At 32.2% G+C, this 11,316-nt stretch overlaps 1 protein-coding gene across 1 annotated transcript; it reads right to left on the reverse strand.

Moving 5' to 3' along the window:
- LOC104790001 (zinc finger CCCH domain-containing protein 17-like) lies at positions 7,965–10,897 on the reverse strand. The gene is made up of 3 exons (XM_010515686.2): positions 10,533–10,897; positions 10,089–10,199; positions 7,965–9,995 (listed from the first exon to the last, which is right to left on the reverse strand). Exons 1-3 carry the CDS (start codon positions 10,683–10,685, stop codon positions 8,283–8,285), a joined length of 1,977 nt encoding a protein of 658 aa, XP_010513988.1. The 5' UTR covers positions 10,686–10,897; the 3' UTR covers positions 7,965–8,282.

Consider the following 11,316-nt stretch of genomic DNA (forward strand, 5'->3'; position numbering starts at 1 on the left):
CATATTCTTCATAATCACTTTCAACAAAAGGACGGTACCTAGCACTATTTGCTCTCAGCTGCAACAATAAACTGAGTCAATTTCTCTTAAAACTGAATTTAATAATAAATAGTATTTCTAAATCACTTGTCAAATGATTTTACGTGTTGGATAACCTCTTCCCTAATATACTTATAATAATGTTGATCATCATATCGTTGGTCAGATAATGCCCTAAATTAGCAATTGTCATCTCCTACTATGTTTTCCTCTTTCCTTTCTATGCTAGATACCCTAAAAAATAACAAATATAAGTTTAATCTCCATAAAAACTGCCAAGAATAAAAGGAAGATGAAGAAGGAACATACAACATAATCCGGCGTTGGTTGTATAAGGCATTTCTATCCTTCTCTTGCTTTTTTGTTGTTCACCTCTATCCTCGCTAAATGCTTCGCACCATTCCTCACACGCCTCAGATCAATTTCCTGAAGATTTTAAAAGCTCCTCCATCACTTTTGGATATCACACGTTTGCAAAGTGCACCCGAGGAAACTTTTCTCCCCTTAATTTCACGGTACAACAAATAGGTCTTATGTCATGCGTCTTCCAATTCCTTGACACTCTTATTGAAGCTGTTATCCCTGTTATTATCAATACATCTTGAGGTGTGTGGTTCTATGATTTTAGCTAATCCCTTATACACTACAAGAAAGTAGTGCTATTGCAACAATATTTTTGCTATAATTGTATTCGTTATGTAACAAATTCTGCTACATTTTGCAATGATTGAATGTATGTCACAATTTATCACAAATTTATTGCAAACTAATGACAAACCTGTTTGTTGCATTTTTCGTTACAAATTAGCAATATTATTACACCATACAAAAAGGTCCTGCAAAATTTGTAAAAAATATTTAACGATTATTAGTTGTCGCTATTTTGCAAGAAAATTATAATATGTGGCAGGATATGTGACACCTTTGTCACTATATATACAACAATTTATAACTCTTTTGCAACATTTTTTTCCATAAAAATTATGTTAATATATAACATTGAGGTTGACATTAGATTATTGGATTTGATATGTATTTTTTTATATTGATATATGAGTCTAAATTAGAACTGTTTTTCGGTTTAGTTGGGTTTTTTTGACAACATTACCAATTATACGCTTCTCATTGAGAGGGACCGGGTTCGAACCCAAATTTTGGTGAGAAGACAACATAGGTGAGTATCAGTGGTCCATTTGCTCCTTCTTTGGTTTAGTTGGTTTAGTCCAGTTTAGACAAAACTATTATTAAATTTATAAATATATACTATATCTAATATATTAATTTGATTGCAAAACATTAAGTTTGGTACATGTGATTAGTATATTATGTGCTCAATTCTTTATAAATTGGTTAGTAGTGGAGAAAAGGAATATTATTATAGTGATGTTCATCATTATCCAAGTAAATAATAATACATGAAAATACATGTAACAGAAGATTCAGTTGTAAGTTTGTAACTTGTAACATATGATGAATATTCCTTTTGTTCTACATAAATAGTTATAAACGAAACAGTAACTCCAACTTTGATTTTGGAGAGCTAGAAGTAGCAATTGTTCTGCAAGGTGTTACGTAAAAGTCACAAAAGTTATTCGCCTCAAACTATATAATATGTATATATAATTATATATAATTCACTATTGTCTAATACTCTAATATAATCATATATACATATATGATTACATATAATACTAAATCTATCAACATGTATAACAATAATCATATATAATATGTCTGAAAATTCATATATACACGAAAGCCATACGCCTTTTCCTTTAAGCCAACATTTTTTCTCGTCAGTCATTTGGATAATTATACAAATTCAACATTTACGTTCAAACTAGAAGATATCCCGTGAAGATATCCCGTGCTGTACAGTACAGATCAATACAGTACAGATCAATATCTTTTCTAATAATAAAAATATAATAATAATAATAAACTTATTATTATATTTCTTTTAAAAATTTATTTTGTTTAAGATAGTATTTATCTTTAATATTGTAATTGTTCGGTAAATCTATATATATCTTTTTGATTACTAATTATTTTAGAATATTATGGTTTTTAATTTGTTTGATGTATAATACAGTTTTATATTGCTTGTTTGTATTATTTGAATCATTATTTTGTAAAACATTTTGAAGTAGTAATTATAATATTGTAATTGTGAGTAAATAAAATTTATGAATTTATCAGCCACATAAATTTAGTTTTACCAATCCGCCAATGTAAAAATTAAAATACATATTTTTTCTTCATAGATTGAGTAATATAACTTTGATTTTAAAAATTTAAATCACAACATATGCAGAAATGTTTTTACATATTTATTAATCATAAGTATTATATGATAATTCAAAACAATTTTTAAATAAAATAAAAATAAAATATGATAGGAGAAACGTAATTTAAAATCTTGACAAAATCTTCCAAACATAATTTAAAAATAATCATATTATCTACTTGGATAGAAAATCTTAGTTTTAAAAATTCTTATTGGTTATATATTTTAAATAATAAATAATAATTTTCGTCCATAATTAATTAGAAAAAGAATTTTTACACTTTTTAAGATTAGTTTCATATTTGTATTTCTCAATTAATATAGTAGGATAAACTAATCTTATTAGTTTGGAGTATATTATTTAACATATGTGGGAAAAGAAATTAAGATTCCCGCTTCTTTCCACTTGTTTTTTTTTTTTTTTTNATTTTCCTCTAACCTACCCTTAATTCTATCTCGGAGTCTACCGTGAGATGATAGCTCACTTCTGTCCCTTCCTCTCTCACTTCTTCTGTCGAAGTGTCCTTCTTCGCCATTGCTTCTCTCACGAAGCTTAATTCTACCCTGAAGACNTTTGGCTTAATCTACTAATTATTCAGTATCTTTGAAATTAATTTATTTTACTTTGCTTATAAATGGGTAATATCTTATTTTTTTGGTAGAAATAATTAGGTAATAATTTAGAATGTGCTTCTATCAATACAACACGTTAGTAAGCAATATTTTTCCTCCAAGGGTAAACAAAGTTCTCCATTACCCAGTTTTGCTATAAGATCTGATAAGCATTTAGCAATATGGTTTTTTGTCGTTAAGTGGTATAAGTTCTGTTTTAGTATTGACTTTATATATTTGATGAACCTTATGGAAAATACTTGAGAAGGAACTCCGACTATTTTAGGTGTGAAACGAGTGTCGTCTTCCCAACGGCAACATGATCAGCCGGCAGCATCAGGGAGATAATAAAATCGGTTGTGTTTTCCTTGTCTTCAAAACTTTTATTTTTCGTTTCTGCCTTTGTTTCAAGATACTAGTTTGGACTTTTTTTTTTCGTTTTGTTTGTTAAAACAATGGTTATTTATCTATTTTTAGATTACTTGATCCTAATGTTATCTTTATATCTTTACTGGGGAAATCACATTTTAAACCTTCAAATTGTCACTGAGTAGCATTTTAAACCTCGAGAGAATTTCACTAACACTATAAACCTTTAAAATAATTTTACTAACAATTTGAACTTTTAAAATGATTTTACTAACATTTTAAACTTTGAAACTGACTAAAAACGGAATAATAATATCCGTCAATGCAAAACAGTTCCTTCAAAATCATAGCACATGTCTTCACTCTGCTCATATGGATCAAAACGCTGATCACGGAATCTCAAAATCGTAGCACCTATCTTCCCTCTGCTCATATGGATCAAAATGCTGATCACGGAATCCTTTTTATGATTTTGTCTAAAAATAATAAATTTCCTAAATCCTATATATATTTCTACAATATACTCCCATCAAACAAAATTAAAGATAATAATAGAGAATCTTTACTACATCAAGAGAAATATATATATATACAAACACAATAAAATAACTCATCATAATTACGGAGAACAGAGAATGCACAAGTCGTGTCATTGATCATTAGTTAAACAGATATCAATTATAAGACCATCTCCATTGGTTGGTCATTAACAAAGTTGCTTAAGAATTCTTTTATTACAAATTTTGAAAAATGTTAAGTTAAAAAAATTATTAAGATACTTTGAAATTTAATGAGTCCAATAGTTGATCCTAAACTATTACAATTACATGTATGCAAGTATATGTTTCCTTATTCTCTTCTTCTTTGTAATATAAACAATTATAATAGTAGTGGTAGAATGTAGAATTTTAGTTAAATTTAAAAATTTCTATTTTTTGGATAAATACACATATTTAAAAGCTAGAGTAATCTTATGAGTTTGTAGCTTAAGAGAATCAAAATAAAAGAACAATATATAGAAATATAGTAGATATACATGTTTGTTATTCAAAAAAAAAAGTAGACTATACATATTTTAATGTAGGAAAATTATATATGTGAACATAACTTTTCTTTTGTCAAAACAGTTAAGATAAAATATAATATTTGATGTAATAATATGATGCTTATGGATAGAAATGAGTACAATTATGCTTATGGATAGAAATGATTACAATTATGAGATTCATTAATAGGAAGCAAAATTTACGTGTAGTACAACATTTTCAAAAAACTTCGCGACAAAGGTTAGGTATATTCTCTAAGATTTTTTAACGTCTACGTTAGTAAGTAATAACCACTTAACCGATAAAAAAATATTGAAAGATGAAAAAATAGTTATGAATTATGATATGTCTTCATAATCAATATATTATAAGTGAGATAATAGAATGTGAAAAAAAAGAACATATGCAAAAGATGATGAGTGTATACCGAAAAATAAATAAAGAATTAATTGTGAAAAATGTTAAAAAAAAATAGAAAAGTTATGTATCGCTTAATAAAATAAATTTAACAACTATGTAGATTTAGATTTTTTTAATATTCAATAATTCGTATTAATATTAAAAAAGTATAGTCTCATCTTCACGCGCCGGTTATAAATCTAGTATATATACATATATATTTATATGTAAGGGTAGTTAAAGTAGAAAAAAAAAATGACATTTTTAATTATTTTGCAGCTCCAAATTCTAGCCATCATGGGTTATTAATTCTTGTCAGTGGAGACATCAACTTGCCACGAAAAAAAAATCAAAGGTTTCAATTGCGATCAAACGCCGGTCCCAATAGATTACGTTCACATACGTAAGTAAGGACGCGAACAGTCGTGACGAAATCGTATAGTCGTATACGTTTTGGGCTAAAGTAGCAAAACTAATGATATTTAAAGACTTTATATTATGTTTCTTGTATGATGACATAAAAATTATATGTTGTATATATTCGTATCCCTTTAGGCTTTAGACAAAATACAAGTACTATTATGTTATAGTTACGTTAATAAAATACTAGGTTTAAGATTGAACGAGCATAAAGACGGTTGGTCTATATATGTTTAAGACAAAAAGGCCGTAAATATCTTCATTTCCTGCTAATAATCCATGTTCCCATTAGATACCAACCAAGAGATCAATCCCAGCTCAATTACGTGTTGTGTCATATTCAGGCAATCTCATCTTCTTGGACTAATTGGACACGACGGAAGAAAGCCAATTGCAAAAATTTCAACAAAATTGCTGTCCTTTTCTCGAAATCTCATTCACAGCTCATTTACCTCCTTTGATCCTAACTGTTTCCTTCTTTGGTTTTTGTTAAAGGGCTGCTTAGATCCTAACCGCTTTCCACACGTTTTTTTTCTTTTTCTTATTATTGGAACTTTGGAACTTTGGAACCCATAATTGGATTAAAAAAAACCTAAAGGATATTTCTGATTTAATATGAAGGTTAGTTAAAGATTTCGCTAGTCTCAAACTTTTAATAGCAAGAAAAACCGTGAAAACCATTAAGAACATGTTATTTAATGTTTGCGAGAAAAATAATTACATTAGTTTCGTCCTGTTATCCTGAATCGTCGCTTTTTCGAGGTGCCAAAAATATGATTCGCAGTTCTTCATTCAAATATATACAGTGTGGGCTGAAAAGCATTTTCATTGGACGATTTATTCAACAACGTTGCTGCCATCTTCTTATTCCTCTTTCCATAAAGTCTTCCTAATTGATTAACAAGTTCTTGGCCTTCCACCCAAAATCCCTGATTCAAGTTCTTGGTCTTCTTTTGATTTTTGCATTTTTTTTTGCAGTTAAAGCCATTTGATGTTTCTTTATTTATAAAATAGCTGTTCTTTCTGTATCTTTTGAAAATATTATTTTCAAATGTAATTATATTGAAAAATTTTAAAACCCACACATCATAAGGATCTTAATCTAGTAAAGATAGGGAAATCACATTTTAAACCTTCAAAGTGTCACTGAGTAGCACTTTAAACCTTGAGATTATTTCACTAACACTATAAACATTTAAATGATTTTATTAACACTTTAAACCTTAAAACTAACTTTCATGTTTGCACCGCCGTTAAAGATGACGAAACAATAAAATCCGTCAACATGAAATAGTTAAGCTATGCTAGTTTATTTAATTAAATTTTATTTAACTATATATTACGATTGATAAAAAAAAACAATATATATATATATATATATATATCAAAGCAAAAAAATGAAGAATTAGAGGTAAGGTTAAAACATTTGATAAATGTAAAACTGAAGACAACAACATATTTAGAAGATTCATTGTTTCCAATGAGAAGTCAATCGGTTTGAATCATAATTCAAAGGAGATACATTTATTAAAAGGATTAATAATGTGAAGAGTAACGTGTCTACAATAAATATGAATACAAATTTATATTTTTCTCTTTTTTTATTTATAAAAACTAAAACTAATTAAAATTTAAATTAAACCACCATAGTTTAACTATTTTGCATTGACAGATATTATTATTCCGTTATTTTTTATGGCAGTATAAACATGAAAGTCAGTTTCAAGGTTTAAAGTGTTAGTAAAATCATTTTAAAGGTTCAAAATGTTAGTAAAATTATTTTAAAGGTTTATAGTGTTAGTGAAATTCTCTCGAGGTTTAAAGTGCTACTCAGTGACACTTTGAAAGTTTAAAATGTGATTTTCCTCATAAAGATATAAAAATAACATTAGGATCAAGTAATCTAAAAATAAATAAATAACCATTGTTTTAACAAACAAAACGAAAAAAAAAAGTCCAAACGAGTATCTTGAAACAAAGGCAGAAACGAAAAATAAAAGCTTCGAAGACAAGGAAAACACAACCGATTTTATTATCTCCCTGATGTTGCCGGCTGATCATGTTGCCGTTGGGAAGACGACACTCGTTTCAGCCAAATGCGGGTATGAAACAACCAATTTATTGAGATTTTTTAGCTCCACGATTAGTAAGACGTCGAGCTCCACGATTAGTAAGGTATAAATGATTATTATGGAAAGGACGAAAACCCGTCTGGAATGCATTCCTCGAACGTTTGCTCTTTGGAAAATTTTCTCCTAGCTACAAGATGTATATAAGAAATAAGAGTATTTCGAAACGTGAAAACATAAAAACTGTGGAAACAAAGAACTGAAAGACCTCAACGATTTGCAACAGTTGGTCAAGGACAACAGGCATCAATCATCTCGCTGTAAACAAAATTCTAGCCACAGAAGATACTTTTGAGAGCACATATCTCTCGGATGAATTAGCATGCTGCATGACATAGCCAAGACAGAAGCTGCAGAAAAGATTTGGCCATCAACACATAATGTTTGCAAATGACTTTTGACCCTGATTTAATTTTTTGTATTTACAAAAAAATGCCATTTAGAATTAGTTTTGAGGGAAAAAAAAAAGGTACAGTATCTGTTTATTTATTTTATTTTCTGATATCAATTCGTAAATACGTAAAGTTGATTGGTGGAATACACAATTACTCATGTTTTGCAAAGTGCAAAAAACAATAATGCTAAAGTGGGATTACAAAATTCATTTTTTTCAAAGTGTAAAAACAATAACAGAAAGGAGTTAAAACTTAAAAGCTAACAGTCTTCGTCACAAGTTATTCCCTGGAATTTCCTCTTAATTTGAGGAAAAAATCATATATCATCAAAACAGATTAGAAAACAAAAAAAAAATCAGAAATATTATGTTGTACTTGTACCATAGTTTCTTTTCTTTCTTCTACAGTTACAATTTAAGAAATCATAATACGTAAAAAAAGGCGACTAAAAATCTCAGTGCCAAGCCAAAGAAGATAAAAGCTGACTTTTGCATATTATTTGCTCGACGACTTCTCTCCATTCTGCATTAAGCTAAGAGAGGAAAGGAGCAAACGCTTTTTTGTGTGTGTGTTATATCTCTTTCTTTTATGACAACATCTCAACGGTCTTCTCCTCAATGTCTTCTTCACCCTCAGCTTCACCTCCTTCTGTTGCCTCTTCTTCTCCTTCCTCAGCAGCGTAAACTACTTCTTCACCTTCTTCATAGGCGTATTCTCCTCCCTCTTCTTCATATCCTTCTTCGTAATAGTACTCTCCGTTTAGCTCATCGCCTTCATAAGCTTGCTCCTCTTCATTTCCTTCATACACTTCTTCCTCCCCAACGACTTCTTCTTCCTCCATCACCGTTCCTTCTTCTACTTCAGCTTCGTGGGGAGGGTTTGGTTCAGAGACAACCTCGATTTTCTCTTCTGTTATGAGTTTGGTCTCATCTCCAGCTTCCTCTTTCGATATGGTCTCGTCCTTGTAGCTCCTACCACCAGATGCAGCCGCTCTTTTTCTCTTGAGAATCTCACTGAAAGGCAACGGAGCTGCAAATGAGTCTCCTGATCGCTTATGACTATGATGATCCTCTTCCAAGCTTTTCCTCTTCCCAAGAGATTGCTCTGGCTTACTTTCCACTTTGCTGCTTCTAGTTTCTGCAATGCTTATTGGAGTTAATTTTCTTTCTTCTTCCAGTTCTCTTCTTCTAGCCCATGGAGCCCGGAGTCCTCTTTCCTGAATACCACTATGATTTTCCTCTAACCTACCCTTAATTCTATCTCGGAGTCTACCGTGAGATGATAGCTCACTTCTGTCCCTTCCTCTCTCACTTCTTCTGTCGAAGTGTCCTTCTTCGCCATTGCTTCTCTCACGAAGCTTAATTCTACCCTGAAGACGGCTACTGCTAATGGAGTTTTCCCTATGTGTGTCCCTACGAGAGTCTCTATATCCTCTATCCATAGAAGATTCAGGAGCAGCATAGTCATGGCTTCCTACTGATCTCATACCATTGCCTTTCCTCTGCTTAGCCAAACGATATCTCAGATCCGATTCCTGTATGTTCTCTGATCTCTCATCTTCTGCATAAACCCTTCTGTCCAAACGATCCCCTCTCTCAGATGAAACTCGACGGTGGCCCCATGCATACCTGTATTCCCTCTGATCACGGAATCCTTCTCTATCACCATCTGCAATTGCACTGAAATCAGGGTCATACTCTGGGTTTCCTCCCTCCTGACTTCTCCGTCCATATCGATCTTCAACATGATAATACTCAGTATCTCCAGCCACAAGAACATCAAACCCAGGAGATGACTCTCTTAAGTCATCTGCATCCTTACCATTGTGAAAATTACTATTATCATCAGACCCATATTTCTGAAGCAACTGAGTCGGACCTATTCTCTGCACAACAGGGTCATAGCCCGCATGTTTTGGAGCGTATCCCTCTACACTTCTATTATCCCTTAGTCCAGCAGAAGCGACTCTTGGTGCAGCTGATATGTCAGTACGTGCTTTAACCACCTTTGGGAAGTTAGCATCAGGAAATTTCTTCTCTCCAGTGTTATTTTCAGCTGGCTTTTTGGAAATCTGAGGATCAGTAGCAGGCTTAGCTTCTACGGGATGCTGTTTCTTATAAGCAGCAGGATTCGGCGTGTGCAAGAATGAACACATATCCCCTTTCACACACATGCCTTTTTGAAAGAAGACACATGGAACCGGCTGTTTTGCAACACCAGGATTCTGAGCGGTTGCATGTGATGGCTGCACAGAACCAGCATGAGCACCTCCTTGATTTCCCAACAATCCCTCCAAAGGCTGCAAGAAAACAAAAGCATAAACATAAGCAAACTTGATAATAGCAATGTCAAAGAAGAGACTTGTATTGAGGAAGAAAATAAACAAACTTACAGGATGCCTAAAGCCACATTTGGGATTCATACAATTTCCATTCAGCCAATAATAGCAATCCCTTGGGTTCATACGCGCATACTCACTGTGGCGATACTCACACTCAGGTCCCTGTTAGCAAACAAAAAGATAAAACCATAAGAATCCCTATAGCTGATCAGATCAGACTAGCTGCAGAAATTACAAAGATAAACTGAGGAGCCTTAGCACTGGATCTAGTTAACAAGAAGCCCTAAGAAACAAGCATACTTGGATTCACGAAGTTCGAAATCACCAGATCTAAGTTCGAAATCACGAAGTACGTATTAAGCTTCGAGGGACACAAAACTACGAAGGAACACGAAATCGAATTAATGAAACTTGAGATCTCAAATCCAAAACCCTAATCGAAGCAGAAACTGGATAAGATCTAAAAGACGAAAACACAATCAAGATCAATTATACCTTCTTGCAGGTTAAAGGAGAAGCAAGGAAGTAAACACAATCGGTGTTCCACTTCAAAGCTTCTTCCTCAGCAGATGAAACAGTCTCCGATTGCTTCCGCTTCTGCTGCTGCGGCTGTTGATGCTGTTGCGGTTGAGTCGCAGGCGCAAACATTATTATTATTACTTGGATAAATCTCTCTATCTAGTAGATCGCAAGGTTTCAGATCGAAACCCTCTAAAGCGTGAGATTCACCGATCAGAGAGAGTCTCCGTGGAAGAAGAAGAAGAAGACGAGCCGCCACAAAGAGCGAACCAGAGAGAACCTTGCGACTCTGTGTTTGTGCCCTTTAAAAATCTAAAAGCCTAAAAGTTTTTTTTTTTTTTTGTTCCTTTTGTGATGGGAAGTATTAGTATCATCAATCAATAGATGAAGTTCGGTTTAGTATATTGTGTATCAATCAAATACTGACACGTGGTAGTATCTTACTCGTTCGTTCGTTCGTTAGCCATATAAATGAACTAGAGAGATTATAAACTTTCTGGTTGATACAGCGACTTTGGAATGTTGTGATTTGTGAAACAGACAAAATGATAAGGTATCTAAACCGAACTTGGACCGAGTATGAAGTAATTGTAAACCCGGTTGGTAGATCAAAAATTGGTAATGAAAAGACTAATTTGCTGAAATCGAACCAAAAATTCAATCCAAATTCCATACCAAAATCAAAGCCTTGCCAATCAATTTGGTAAGGACTTTATTGAACCGAATAATTCGATTTAAACCAAACCCTCTCTGCAAACCG

The sequence above is a fragment of the Camelina sativa genome, chromosome 6 (genome assembly GCF_000633955.1).
Source record: "Camelina sativa cultivar DH55 chromosome 6, Cs, whole genome shotgun sequence".
In the NCBI taxonomy this organism is placed as follows: domain Eukaryota; kingdom Viridiplantae; phylum Streptophyta; class Magnoliopsida; order Brassicales; family Brassicaceae; genus Camelina; species Camelina sativa.